Source organism: Magnolia sinica, chromosome 11 (assembly GCF_029962835.1).
Source record: "Magnolia sinica isolate HGM2019 chromosome 11, MsV1, whole genome shotgun sequence".
NCBI classification, from domain to species: Eukaryota; Viridiplantae; Streptophyta; class Magnoliopsida; order Magnoliales; family Magnoliaceae; genus Magnolia; species Magnolia sinica.
In genome coordinates this window covers 20,990,808-21,005,981 of record NC_080583.1, presented here as the reverse complement: position 1 = coordinate 21,005,981, position 15,174 = coordinate 20,990,808, and the positions used below count along the sequence as shown (strand labels likewise).

The window sequence follows — 15,174 nt, the reverse complement described above, 5'->3', positions numbered from 1 at the left end:
GTCAGGAAGTTCTATCAACCGTTCATTTCCTTTGCTTCAAGTGCAGCTTATCTGATGATCTCGTGGGCAGGATCTTCTGAAGAAAGCATCAAAACGGTAGGATCCACACGATGACCGGATATGATCTTTTACACGTGTGAAAGTTAATACGTATGAAGGCCGAGCTCATTCACTTTACTGCGCTTCCTATTCCAAGGTCCTGGTTGATTAGATTGACCGACAGGATAACGGTGGTGGGCCCGTGTCTGTGTAAACGCCAGGAAAACGCGAGGAAAGCGAATTCAAAATCTCTACCACGAGCCGGTGCAACATCATCCTTTGTCGAGTCATCCTTACAGTCACGAGATTCGCTCCGTTCGTATATTGGATGCCAGCCCAAACGTTGCATTTGAAACTTAAGTGCGCCACACCACGTGAAACAGTGGGATGCTATGCCTACCGTTGAAATTCGAAGTGGATAACGTTCTGCCAATGTTGGACAGACTCAGTCTAGGCAGCGGCTCGATGGACTTACCATGATTTACTTGGGTTTTATCCACGCCGTCCATTTATATTTTCAGATCATTTCAGGGTGTTAGCTTAAATCTGAAGCAAATATGAGGCTCAAATGGGCCATATGGTGGAGATTAAACACTCACCATTGAAATTTCTTGGGAGACGGAAGTTTTTATTAGTTGATACTTGTATTTTTTTTCTTCATCCAGGTCAAAGGATGGATGACAAATAAACATCATGGCAAGGTTTCAAAGTTGGGTATCACTGTCACCGCATGTGGTGCGGTTGGATCTGCCTCATTTTTATGCTAATGGCTTAAAATGAACAGGCAAAATAGTTGAACGGAGTAAAACCAAGCGGATTGGCTGGTCTACCACACACACCATATACAAACGGTCTAAAGGAGATCAAAGTTACATGGCCCAAAATGATGTATTTATTAAATACACATTGTTCACATATCACTCCAGAGCATTAGCCAAAAAATAACTGATATCTAAAGCTCAACTGAACCACACCACTGTTTTGGGGATAATGATTTTCACAGTTAAAACATTAGTAGGGCCCACCATAATGTTTATTTTCCATCCAATCTTTTCATGAGGTCACAAAGATCTGGATGAATAGAAAAAAATCAAATATTTTATTGATCCAAAGCTTACGTGACCCGGAAATGGTTTCAATGGTAGACATTCAATCCCCCACTGCCTTTTGCAGTATGGTCCACTTTAGATCTGTCTTGTTTTTAGGCTCAAGCCTTACTAAGAGCTCGCCAAATGGATGGACGGTTTGGATATAACACATACCACGTGATGGGACCCACATAACTTGCCGACATTAATACACCAGCTAGATAGCTGGTTGATCCGCTTCGGATAAAACCTATACGGCACAGTTGGCCCGAGAAAGACCTTATCTGGTCTGAGTCTGTCGAAGCCGGGCTGGACACAAAACGCTTCCTTGAAAACTTGGATCAGTTTTCAGTTCTTCCATGGAGTGTATCAACAGATTGGATGGAATATGGTTCTCCTGAAGGATCATTGGTGGGTGTCCCCACCCCACTATATTCCCGTAATGGGGTCCACTTGAATATTAGATTTAACATAACTCCCAGCAGATCATAGTTGATGGACGGTGTCAATTCACACACGGATTATGGTGGGCCCACAAAATTTTTGCTGTGCCAACTTCTTGTAACAGGTGGTGCAGGAAATTTGAACTCATGAAAAACAGCAATAAAAACCATCTATGTTTTTTAAGATAGACATGGTAAGAGGTGTGGCGATGGTTAGCGCTAGCCGCCTTACTCCATTAAGATTTATCAAGCGAAATTTACCGCTGTACGACCCATTTATGGCCCATCTACCCGCAGAGGCCCACCCCTTTTTACCTTATCAGAATAAGCCCCAAGAGTACGGACGACTTGCTAAAGGTCGAAAATACCCTGCTTTTTTCCTTCAAGATTGATGGGTGCCAAAGGCTGGTTTCCCTATGGCTACGGATTATAACCATAGCCATAGCCATAGCCATTGAGAATAAATTTAATACGGGCAATAGTACCGCCGATCTATGTACGTCTGTGCGGTACCCGATCGTGGGCCCCACACTTAATGTTCATGATTTTGATGGGCCCAACATCCACCCATGCACTATTTTTTTTTTTTTATATACATGGATAACTTTATTCTACCTACATTTTTCTCTAATACATATTTATATAAATATGTATATATCAGTATTTTAAAAAAAATTCTCTTTTTTTTTTCATTTCTTTCTTTATTCATTTAACAAGAATATCTTTTAAACCAAAATTAGTTACTTGGTGTACCCTATATGATTTTGGGGTAGGAGAAGCTACTTTAGCCAACCAACCTATTTATTTTCCAAGATTCCATTAGGTCGATGGTTGAAAATCCATTTCATTCACTTCGTGGTTAATTTCATTCATTTCATTTACTTCACGATCAATTCCATGCATTTCATGGTCAATCTCGGCGATTCCGCTTCACTTCATGGTCAATTCTATGTATTTCACGATCAATTCCCTTCACTTCACAGTCAATTCCATGCATTTCACGATTAATTCCCTTCACTTTACGGTCATTTCCATGCATTTCACAGTCAATTCCGGCGATTCCACTTTACTTCATGGTCAATTTTATGTATTTCACAGTCAATTTCCTTCATTTCACGGTCAATTCCTATAACACTCAGCACAACCAGAATAGTGTCCTGAATTTCACATTCACATTTCACGGTCGATTCTGCTTCACTTCATGGTCAATTCTATGTATTTCACAGTCAATTCCCTTCATTTCACGGTCAATTCCATGCATTTCACGGTAAATTCCTTTCACTTCATGGTTGCACTTCACGGTCAATTCGCTTCACTTCACGGTCATTTCCATGCATTTCACGGTCATTTCCGGCAATTTCATTTCATTTCACGGTCATTTCTATGCATTTCACGGTCAATTCGCTTCACTTCACAGTCATTTCCATACATTTCACAGTCATTTTCGGCGATTCTGTTTCATTTCACGGTCATTTCCATGCATTTCACGGCCTATTTCCTTCACTTCACGTCATTTCCATGCATTTCACGCATTTCGGTGATTCCGTTTCATTTCACAGTGTCATTTTCATGCATTTCACACTCATTCAGTCAATTCGTTCACTTCACGGTCATTTCCATGCATTTCACGGCTAGATTCCGTTTGATTCACGATCATTTCATGCATTTCACGTATTCACTTCACTTCATGGTCATTTCACGCATTTCACGGTCACAATTCGCTTCACTCATGGTCATTTCATGCATTTCGATCAATTTGTTGCATTATCGCATGATTCCAATTTTATGAATTCGCGTGCATTCCTGATCATTTCCATGCATTTCACGGTCAATTCACTTCACTTCACGGTCATTTCCATGCATTTCATGGTCAATTCCGTTTGAAATGCATGGAAATAACCGTGAAGTGAAGCGAATTGATCGTGAAATGCATGGAAATGACCATGAAGAGAAGGGAATTGACCGTGAAATGCATGGAAATGACCATGAAACGAAACAGAATCGCTAGAATTGACCATGAAATGCATGGAAATGACCGTAAAGTGAAGTGAATTGACCGTGAAATGCATGGAAATGACCGTGAAGTGAAGGGAAATGACCGTGAAGTAAAGGGAATTGACCGTGAAATGCATGAAAATGACCGTGAATCAACACAGAATTGACCGTGAAATGCGTGGAAATGACCGTGAAGTGAAGGAAAATGATTGTAAAATGCATGGAAATAACCGTGAATCCAAACGGAATGGCCAGAATTGACCGTGAAATGCATGGAAATGATCGTGAAGTGAAGTGAATTGACCGTGAAATGTATGTAAATGACCGTGAAGTGAAGGGAAATGATCGTGAAATGCATGGAAATGACCATGAATCGAAATGGAATTGTTGGAATTGACCGTGAAATGCATGGAAATGACCGTGAATCCAAACGGAATTGCCGAAAATGACCATGAAATGCATGGAAATGACCGTGAAGTGAAGGGAAATGATCGTGAAATGCACGGAAATGATCGTGAATCCAAACAGAATTGCCGGAATTGACCATGAAATGCATGGAAATGACCGTGAAGTGAAGCGAATTGACCGTGAAATGCGTAAAAATGACCTTGAAGTGAAGGGAATTGACAGTGAAATGCATGGAAATGACTGTGAATCCAAACGGAATTGCCGAAAATGACCATGAAATGCATGGAAATGATAATGAAGTGAAGCGAATTGACTATGAAATGCATGGAAATAACTGTGAAGTGAAGGGAAATGACCGTGAATCCAAACAGAATGCATGAAAATGACCGTGAATTGAAGCGAATTGACTATGAAATGCGTGGAAATGACCTCAAACTGAATGGAATTGACCGTGAAATGCATGGAAATGATCGTGAATCCAAACGGAATCGCCGAAAATGACCGTGAAATGCATGGAAATGACCATGAAGTGAAGCAAATTGACTGTGAAATGCGTGGAAATGACCGTGAAGTGAAGGGAAAGGACCGTGAAATGCATGGAAATGACCCTGAATCCAAACGAAATCGCCTGAAATGACCGTGAAGTGAAGCGAATTAACCATGAAATGCATGGAAATGACCGTGAAGTGAAAGGAATTGACCGTGAAATGCATGGAAATGACCGTGAATCCAAACGGAATCGCCTCGGTGGAAATGACCGTGAAGTGAAGTAAATTGACCGTGAAATGCATAGAAATGATCGTGAAGTGAAGCGAATTGACCATGAAATGCATGGAAATGACCGTGAAGTGAAGGAAAATTGCCCGAATTGACCATGAAATGCATGGAAATGACCGTGAAGTGAAGCGAATTGACTGTGAAATGCATGGAAATGATCGTGAATCCAAACGGAATCGCCAAAAATGACCGTGAAATGCATAGAAATGACCGTGAAATGCGTAAAAATGACCATGAAGTGAAGGGAATTGACCATGAAATGCATGAAAATGACCATGAATCCAAACGGAATCGCCGGAAATGACCGTGAAATGCATGAAAATGATCGTGAAGTGAAGCAAATTGACCGTGAAATGCATAGAAATGACCGTGAAGTGAAGTAAATTGACCGTCAAATGCGTAGAAATGATCGTGAAGTGAAGCGAATTGACCGTGAAATGTGTAGAAATGACCGTGAAGTGAAGGGAATTGACCGTGAAATGCATGGAATTGACCGTGAATCCAAACAGAATCGCTGGAAATGACTGTGAAATTTATGAAAATGACGATGAAGTGAAGTGAATTGATCGTGAAATGTGTGGAAATGATCGTGGAGTGAAGCTGAATCACTGGTATTGACCGTGAAATGCATGGAATTGACCGTGAAATGAAGGGAATTGACCGTGAAATGCACGGAATTGACCGTGAAGTGAAGGGAATAGACCGTGAAATACATGGAATTGACCGTGAAGTGATGAGGAATCGTCGGGAATGCATGGAATTGACTGTGAAGCGAAGGGAATTCGCCGAAATTTACCACGAAATGCATGGAATTGATTGCAAAGTTAATGAAATTTACCACGAACTGATTGAAATTGACCGCGAAGTGAATGAAATTGACCGTGAAGTGAATAAAACGAATGAAATTGACCGCAAAGTGAATGAAATGGATTTTTGACCATCGACCCGATGGAATGTTGGAAAATAATTACATTGGTTGGCTAAATTAGCTACTCCTACCCCAAAATCATATGTAGTACATTAAGTAACTCATTCTAGTTTAGAAGATACGCTTGTTAAATAAATATATAAAGAAATGAATTAAAAGATAGAAAAATATTTTTATATACTTATATATACATATTGACATAATTATGTATTAGAGAAAAAGGGGGAAAAAGTTCTCCTTGTAAAAAATAAAATAAATAAATAACTAAATTCTGCCAGACTGGCGCGGACAGTCTGGGCTTTTTTTTTTTTTTTTTCTGGCCGTAGAATTTTCATTGCTTTTGTGGATCCCATCATGAGGTCTATGTTATATCCAAACCGTCCATCTATTTGGTGAGCTCATATTAAGGCTTGAGATGAAAAATAAGACAGATCTAACTATTAAGTGGACCACACTGTAAAAGGCAGTGGGGAATTAAACGTCTACCATTGAAACCCTTTTAAGGGTTACAGAAGTTTTGGATCATTATGAAATTTGATTCTCCTTTTCATTCAGGTCTTTGTGACCTTATGAATAGATTAGATGGAAAATAAATGTCATGGTGGGCCCTACAAAATTTTTAACAGTGAAAATCAATTTTCCTGCTTCTCTTTGTGGTGTGGTCCAATTGATCTTTGGATATATATATATTTTTTGGATAATGCTCCGAGATGATCTCTAAATATAGATGAACGTTGTAGATATAATAAATACATAACTGTGGGCCCATGTAACGTTGATCTCTTTTGAACCGTAACTCGGAGTTCAAGGAGCGTCAGCGCTCGTCTTCGAGCACCAGCCGATCCGCTTGAAGGTAAAAGCAGGGGGCATTTTCGACCTTTGGAAGGCGTCCGTAAAGCTGGGGTTATTCTGGTCAGGTAAAATGGGGTCGGCCTAAGCGGGTAAATGGGCCATAAATGGGTCGTACGGTGATAAATTTCTCATTTTTTAAAGACTATGGAAGTATGAACTCAAAAAAAAATAATAATAATAAAATCAGATTTTAATATTATCAGGGATCTCTATCTAAATATAATTAAATTGAAAATAATAAAAATCAAGTTGGTAAGATCACCTGGGAATAAAGCTGCAAAATCAAATGACGTCACTTGATGTTGACCATCCAAGGTAAGAGATCCCTCTCCTTATTTATATTAAATAAGAAGTGAGCAAGATGCCTTCCTACAAATCCTTGTTATAGCAGTACGAGCATGTGAACGTGAGAGACGTTCAAGGTGAAGACGTCCAAAGTGGGCCCCCCATGTGTGAACATGCAGATAAAGCATTAGGTTATTCTCCTTCCTCAAATATAAGACATAATTATTTATAAGAAAGAGTTATAATTTTAAGGATACACCAATTATGGTACACATCTTTCTTCTAAACTTGGGTAATTTGGTGTCGTATGTAAAGTTTCTTCTCCTGCTTATCTATATAATTAAATAAACTCAATCCGTTCATTAAACATGGTCATCCACCTTTGGCTCAATACCTATGTAAATTAATCAATGGACCATAAGATCTTGTCCATTGGATATACATCAAGCTGAATTAAAAAAGATCAACGGTTGAAACATGTTTATTCAAACATTTAAACAATTTGAAGTGTCGGCCGGCCAAAAATAATTTGATGGGCAGCCTAATCAACAAGAGTTGCGTTAAAGTATTCCTAAGCAACAACTGGTGGATCCTTTGTTAGATCACATATGGGGTACGGTGGTATCTTAATACATGCACCCCACCAGACCCACACATAAGTAATTGAACTGACTTCATGGGATCCTTACGCTTGCTCCGGTGGTAGACTCTCAGGAGTTTCAACCCCCGGTCAAGGGTTGAGTATCCATAGTTAGTGAAATCCCACTACATTGTGACTTGTGAGTGTCTGGGAATGTGTGTGTAAATAAATAAAAACTGACTTCATGATCAAGTCCAAAGAACATTACACTAAAAACTTGAACTCGTCATGTGTCTTAATGGAAGCTGGTACTAACACAAGGTCTTTCGTTCCAAAGACTTTTGTCTTGTAATACAAGTATCCAAATAGTCTCATAATAAGATCATATACCAATATACATTTACGCTACCATATGCGGTAAGGCAAAAGGACACTAACTTGTCATTCGACTTAATAATGGAAACTTTTCATCCCAACTTGTCATTAGCTCCCTCACAGGAAATAGTGATATAAAAATAATCACATGTTTGTCATAAAACCTACCAAGTGGTCATGGACTCAAAGGGTACTAAGATTCGTGGAATATAACTCTCTTCTATCCAATTCTTGTTGTATCCAAAGTCAAGTTCTCAAGAACAGTAGAGAAATCCCTCTCATTTAACCCTGTGAATACATGGACAATTAAGGTAAATCACACACTAATTATATACCAATAATACGTCTACACACAACCCATGGTCATCAAAATTAACATTGGCTTTTCACATAACATGGCACTTCATCATCATCATCTAAGCCTTGTCGATCCCTACATGAATCCTTTTTCAGACATGCCATTCCATTAAGGGTCATAACTTCACTTAGACATGGGTCATCAAGTCTTTTCTTATGCTTAAACGTGTGTCCTTTTGACCTTTTCCCCTTACCCTTTTAAAGTCTTTAACTTTTACCAACTCACTCCTAACTAACGCAGATCTTGGTATCCATTACATGTAACTAAACTATATATTTAAGTTTACTTCCCTTAGTCTTATCACCTATTAGTGTTACTCCAAAATCTCTTAAATTGTGTTCATTTCTAATTCTATCATCCTATCTTGTCACTCATCCATCTTAAGATCTTCCTTTCAACACTCATCCTATAAACATGTTGTTCCTTAACTGCCCCAACATGATGTCCCATAAAGTATGGTTGGTCCTATACCCATATTATAAAATTTCCGTTTCAATTCGAGGGGTAAATGATGATTACATAAAATTGCAGGGGAACATCTCCATTTCTTCCACTCTAGTTGAATTCTATGGGTATCATCCTTCTTAGTATCTCAATTTTTATGAATCAATTATCAACCCAATATTATAGAAGTGGTCTTCTTCTTCCTCTTTTTTTTTCTTTTTTTTTCTTTTTAAAAAAAAAAACTTTTTAGTCAACAATACGTATTAATTCCCCATTGTCATATTGTTATTACAAGGCTTATTTGGATACCACCCAATAATGGGCTTTGTGAACATCTAGAGGGGAGTAGGCCGCTCTGAAGATCCAATTGGAAGAAGCTTAACAGAAGGAAGCTTCTTTATGAGCTGAGACGGAGGGGTTAAGGTCGCGCCTCTCTCAATCTGAAGGAGAGGGGGCCGGGGCAGAGGCCAAGGCCGCAGAGGTCATGGCCAAGCTGGTTGAAGTCGAAGCCTCCAGTCCGTTAGTTCGAGTGATAGCGATGGAGGAGTATAAGGCTTCAAAGGAGCGGGCTAATGAAGGGGAGGTATACTATAGCCTCGGCTATAAACGTTGCCTCGGCTTGGGCGAGGAAACCCCTGAAGATCCGACCCCGATCGTCACCAAAGCCGAGCAGCCTCCCTCTCAAGCTGATTGAGCCTCGCCACCCCCTCATACTTAAAATAAATAAATAAATTAGTTCTCTATTTTTTTGTAACGATCCTTTTATTAATAAAAGAACAACTTTTGTCATGATCGTTGTACTTAATGTTCTCGAGTATTCTTAGTAGATCAGAGGTAGTCTAGTAGGTTGGATGTAGTAGAGCGAGTAGGTCGAGTAGCGTAGATAGGTGGACCATGTAGTGGTAGGCCGTGCACGTTAACATCAATAGGTTGACCTCAAGATAGTAGCCATAGATAGTAGTAAGCCAAGCACTAACAAGAACTTTCTTCCCTTAAATTGAGGAAAGTCCCTGTGGTCAACTGTATGGCTCGGATAGTTGGATTTCGAAAGAAATTCTCTTCCCCTGACCTGAGGAAGTTCTTTCCTTGTAGAATTCATAGTAGGGAAGAATTAATGTGCTGACCACTTAGTAGTGGATCGAGGAATTTGTAAGAGGATTTTATTCCCTTGCATTAAGGGAAGCCCCCATAGTCGGCTACATAGTTTGGATAAACGAAAATGATAAAAAGAAATTCTCTTCCCCTAACCCAAAGAAGTTTTTTTTATTGTAGGATATAAAAATAGCAGACATAAAACAATAGCTTTCTGAGCCCCCCTTTTTCCATTTGAGAAGGGAGGTCGCTCTGGTTGAGTAAAATGGTAGCAATGCCCCCGAGCACCTTTTTTCCTTTGAGAAGGGAGGTCACTCCAATCGAGTGTATTGGTCAGTCAATGCACTTCTGGTCGGGGGACTTCTCAGGTCCTCAAGAGTAGTAGATTTTGAAATGCTCAGCATTCCATGGGTAAGGCAAGGGTTGTCCATCAATGTCTTCAAGTCGATATGCTCCTGACCACATTGTCCATCAATGTCCCAAAGTTCTTGAGCTGGGCTCTTTGGTGTTCTGAAAAGTTTCGTGAAGGATCAGGTCTCCCACTTGAAATCTTCATACTTTGACCTGAGAGCTATTGTATTGGGCAACACATTGCTGATGGGCGGTGATCTTCAGTTACGCCCGTCTCCTCTCTTCTCCAAGTAAATCCAGACTTAAAGCCATCTTCTCGGTATTTTGGTTTTTGTTGAAAGAGGTGGTACGTGCAGTTGGGAGTCTTATTTCCACTGGTATTACGGCCTCTGCGCCGAAAGCTAAAGAGAAGGGAGTTTCCCCTATTGATGTCAGAGCAGTAGTTCGATAGGCCTAGAGGACGTATGGTAACTCCTCACCCTAGGCCCCTTTGGACTTCTTAAGCTTGGTCTTGAGCAGGTTTTTTATAATCTTGTCGAATTGCTTGTCGTTGTCTTAGACAGTAGTGTGTGGGATCCCATACCTAAAGATGATATTCTTTCATACGAAGTCAGTGTTCTTTTGCTCGGTGATTTTGGCCAACAGCTTAGCCTCAATCCACTTGGTAAAGTAGTCGACTACTATGATAGCGAACTTGGTATGTCCTTTACCCATTGGCAGCAGTCCTATCATGTCGATTCCCCATTAGGGGAATGGCCAAGGGCCAGTCATGAGGGTCAGTTACTCAGATAGTTGCCAAAGTATCATGGGAAACCGTTGACACTTGTCGCATTTCCTTGCATACTGTTTAGCATCCTCTTGGATGGTTGCCTAGAAATACCCTTATCAAATCACTTTGTGGGCAAGTGCCCTTCCACCCAGGTGGTTACCGCAGATCCCTTCGGGAATCTCCCTTAGGATGTAGTCGGCCTCGTCAGGTCGGAGACACCTCAGGTATGGTAAGGAGAATCTTGCTTTGTAAAGGACGTCCCCTACCATGGCGTACCGAGCTGCTCTGCTCCAAATTCTTTGTGCTTCAAGCTTATCGTCGAGTAACTTGTTCTCCTGAAGGTAGCTCGTAATCGGGTTTGTCTAGCTTGGAGTTGAAACGATGAGAGGCGTTTCTTTTGGTCTAGGTCGGCTGATGTTGGGCTCAGGCAAGAACTCGATAGGAATCAATTTGGTGATGTCAACATCAACCGCAACTACTACCTTTTCCAGAGCATTTGTTTTATGCTCGGGGGACCAAGATGACTTCACATTTACTGAATTTTCTGATAAGGTCTCTCGCCTCCTAAGGGTAGGCGATCATATTTTTCCCTTCGCCTGGTACCCGTCGACAATTTGATTGATGATGAGCTACGAATCACTATGGATCTTCAAAGTCTGGGCTCCCATGGCTCTCACCAGCCTGAGCCCGACGAGGAGTGCCTCGTATTCCACCACGTTATTGGATGTTGGGAATCCAAATCTTAAGGCATATTGTGTGCAGGTCTGGTCAGGTGCCACATGGATTATCCCTGCCCCACTGCCTTTAGAGTTGGAAGACCCATCAACGTGGAGGGTCCATACATGGGGGTTGACTTCCTCCCTGGTTTCCTCGTGCTTTCTCGGAAGCATGGTGTAGGTGAACTCAACGATGAAGTTGGCCACTGTCTGGCCTTTGATAGCAGTTTGGGTCGATACTCGATGTCGAATTCATTGAGGTCAATCGCTCACTTGGTCAGTCTCCCTGATACCTCGGGTTTTTGAAGTACTTGACTAAGGGGTTGATTGGTCGAGACCACGATGGTGTGGGCCTAAAAGTAGGGGTAGAGGCGGTGCGATGACACAATCAGGGCTAGCGCGAGCTTCTCAATATTAGGGTACCTGGTCTCAGCTTGAACTAGTGCCTTGCTGACGTAGTAGACATGGAGCTGCTTACCTCCGATCTCTTGCATTAAGGCCGAGCTGACCATTGCGACTGAGACCACCAAGTAGAGTAGCAGCGACTCTCCTTACTCAGGCTTAGAAAGTAGTAGGGGCGACCCCCAGTACTGCTTCAATTGTTGAAAGGCTCGTTCACAGTCATCGGTACATGTCGGCTTTGCTTTGCCTTTCAATTGACGAAAAAATGGGAGACATTTGTAGGTTGCTCGGGAGATAAACCTGTTGAGGGCTGCAACTCTACCTGCGAGACACTAAATCTTCTTTGGAGTTCTGGGTGTGCTCATGTTCAGCAACGCCTAGATTTTGTCAGTATTTGCTTCAATTCCCCTTTGGTTGACCAGAAAACTAAGGAACTTTCCCTAGCTTTCCCCAAAGGTACATTGGTTCGAATTTAGCTTCATCTGGTATCTTCTCAGGATGACAAACATTTCTTCTAGGTCAGCCACATAGGTTACAGCTTCGATTCTTTTTACCAACATATCATTGATATATACCTCCATAAAACACCCAATATGATTAGCAAACATCTTATTGACAAGTCCTTGGTGCGTCGCTCCAGCGTTCTTTAACCCAAAAGACATAACTTTGTAGCAGTAAAGCTCTTTATCGGTAACAAAGGTTGTCTTCTGCGTGTCATGTGGATGAATTGTGGTCTGATTATATCCTGAATAGGCATCCATAAAGCTAATGAGTTCATGCCCTGCAGTACTATCGACTAGTTGGTTGATCCTTAGAAGAGAGAAACTGTCTTTGGGGCAAGACTTATTCAAGTCCGTGTAGTCGACGCACACCGGCCATTTTCCATTCGACTTCTTCACGAGCACAATGTTGGCAATCCAGTTGGGGTAGTAGATTTCTTTGATGAAGTTGGCATCAAAGAGCTTACTGGCCTCTTCTCCAATGATGGGAAACAGTTCTGGTTTAAATGCCCGTCGCTTATGCCTGACTGGTCGATGGTCAGGGTCGATGTTCAGTATGTGAACCATCACTTCGGGTTTAATGTTGGGCATGTCTTGGTGAGACTATGCAAAGATGTCGACGTGTCGCTTCAGCAGGTTGACGGTCTCCTCTTGCTGACCTAGTGCCAATAACGAACCAACCGAAACCACGCGGGATGGATCGGTTTCGCAAAGAGGTACGACTACCAGGTCTTCCATCGGAGACCCTCTCTCAGTTGATTCTTCTCGGGGGTCGAGGGAGGTGACAACCATCGTTTGTTGTCATGTTCCCCTCCTCAAGGCTGTTGAATAACATTTTCAGGCCTCGTGCTGATTGCATTTGACTTGGCCGACCCCATGTTTGGTCGAGAACTTTATCGAGAGGTGATAGTCTACACCACTGCTCGCACGATGTTGATGGACGACCATCCTAAAATGATGTCGTGGATAGAAGGACAGTCAACTACGAAGAAGTTAATCATCACAATAGTTTGGTTGATACCTTCTCACACGGTCACAGGCAATAGTATACTTCCCTCAGAGGTAACCCTACCTCCTGCGAACCCGAGCAATGGAGTTCCTATGGGACGTAGCCGGGACATTTCGATCCCCATCTTGTCGAAAGCAACAGCGAAGAGGATGGCAACCAAGTTGTCGGTATCCACCAATATGCGGTGCACCATGTGGTTGACCATTGTCATGGTCACCACCAGTACATCATCATGCGGGTGGTGGATTCCTCGAGCATCTTCCTTCGTAAAAGTCAAACCACAGGGATTCAGCCTCTGTTCCTTGGTAGGCTTATATGCAAAGTTGACATGATGCTCCGTGCTGCTACCACTGATGCTCCGAGCATGAGCCTTGTGAGCTCTGTTCAAGTCTCTTCCTCTTGCGAGGCCTCTAAATATTACGCAAATCTCGCCCATCAACATCATCCTTGTTACCCTGTTGCTCGTCTCTCTGGTCTGGTCTTTCGTCTCTTTTCCTATAGACATATTCCCTCAAATGTCCGTCACGAATAAGGGACTTGATCTCTTCCTTGAGATCGAAGCAGTCGGCGATGGTATAGTCGTGGTCGCGGTAGTAGTGGTAGTACTTCCGCTTGTCCCATTTGTCGGCGTTGGCTTTCATCTTGCTTGGCCACTTCAAGATCCTTTTATCACGAACTTCCATGAGGACTTGCTTGGGAGTCGTGTTCATAGGAGTGTAAGAATGAAACCTGCTCTCTAGTTGACAATTCGAGTGCTGATTTCTGCCTGGGTCATCATCCTTCCTTTTCTTGCTTCCGACCATGAGTGGTGGTTGCTCCTCTTTGCACTTCCAGTCCTTAGCCTAGCTTCCCGCACTCTAAGTAGCCTTCCGCGAGCTGAAGAGCTCTTCCATGTTGGAGTATTTTTGTGCTCGGCTAAGGAGATCAACTAATGTAGTCGAAGGGTTCTTGTCGATGGAGAAGAGAAATCTGCCCCCCTTGAGACTGGATATTATGGCAGTCAAAGCTATCTGCTCCAAATAGCCTTCTACCTGTACTGCTTCCGTGTTGAAATGGATGATGTAGTCTTTCAACAACTCGTCTTCCCTTTAGGTAATGGTGAGGAGATGAGTCATCGGTTTCCTTCTGTCTTTCCCGCCAATGAACTAAGTGATAAAGGCTTTGCTAAGTTGTGTGAAGGAACTGATGGACCTCCGCTTCAACTGCCAATACCACTTCCGTGCAGCTCCTGATAAGGTCAGGGAGAATGCTTGGCACATTACCGAACTAGTTGGACCATGCAATTCCATCCACGCCCTGAAGGACTCCAAATGTTTAGTGGGGTCCCCTGTTCCAAAATAAGGAGTTATCTACAGCATCCGGAATCTTGGCAGGAGTGGAGACGCCATGATGTCATTAGTGAAAGGTAGCTCTGTTTCCTCTAACATGGCCTCAACTAAGGTTGGGACTTAGGTATGGTGAGCTTGTCGAATGTCGCTGATCTGCCCTTGTATCTCCTTGAGCTCTGCCTCCCAGGGGACCTCGTTCTCTGCCATCACCTCGAGAGCTTTCCCGTGCCTTCTCTTCTCCAATGCGTGGCATAGGTCGAACTCGGCAGTTCCCACAGTGTGGGTGTGTACCTGGTCGTGCGACCCAGGTTATTAATCGGTCCTGTGTAAGTTGATCAATGGCTGAGGAGGTCGAGAGAGTTCGGTTGTTGTAGGCACTTCCGCTTCATAACTAAGAGGTGAAATTTGCCTTTCCAATATATGCATTAGTTGATT

General features: G+C 42.2%; 1 protein-coding gene across 1 annotated transcript; it reads right to left on the bottom strand.

The window, feature by feature from the left end:
• Positions 1-13,427: 13,427 nt before the first annotated feature.
• Positions 13,428-14,214, bottom strand: LOC131218052 (uncharacterized). Its single transcript, XM_058212736.1, has 2 exons — positions 13,844-14,214; positions 13,428-13,761 (listed from the first exon to the last, which is right to left on the bottom strand). The coding sequence occupies exons 1-2, from the start codon at positions 14,212-14,214 to the stop codon at positions 13,428-13,430; spliced, it is 705 nt and encodes a 234-aa protein (XP_058068719.1).
• Between the last annotated feature and the right edge of the window lie 960 nt (positions 14,215-15,174).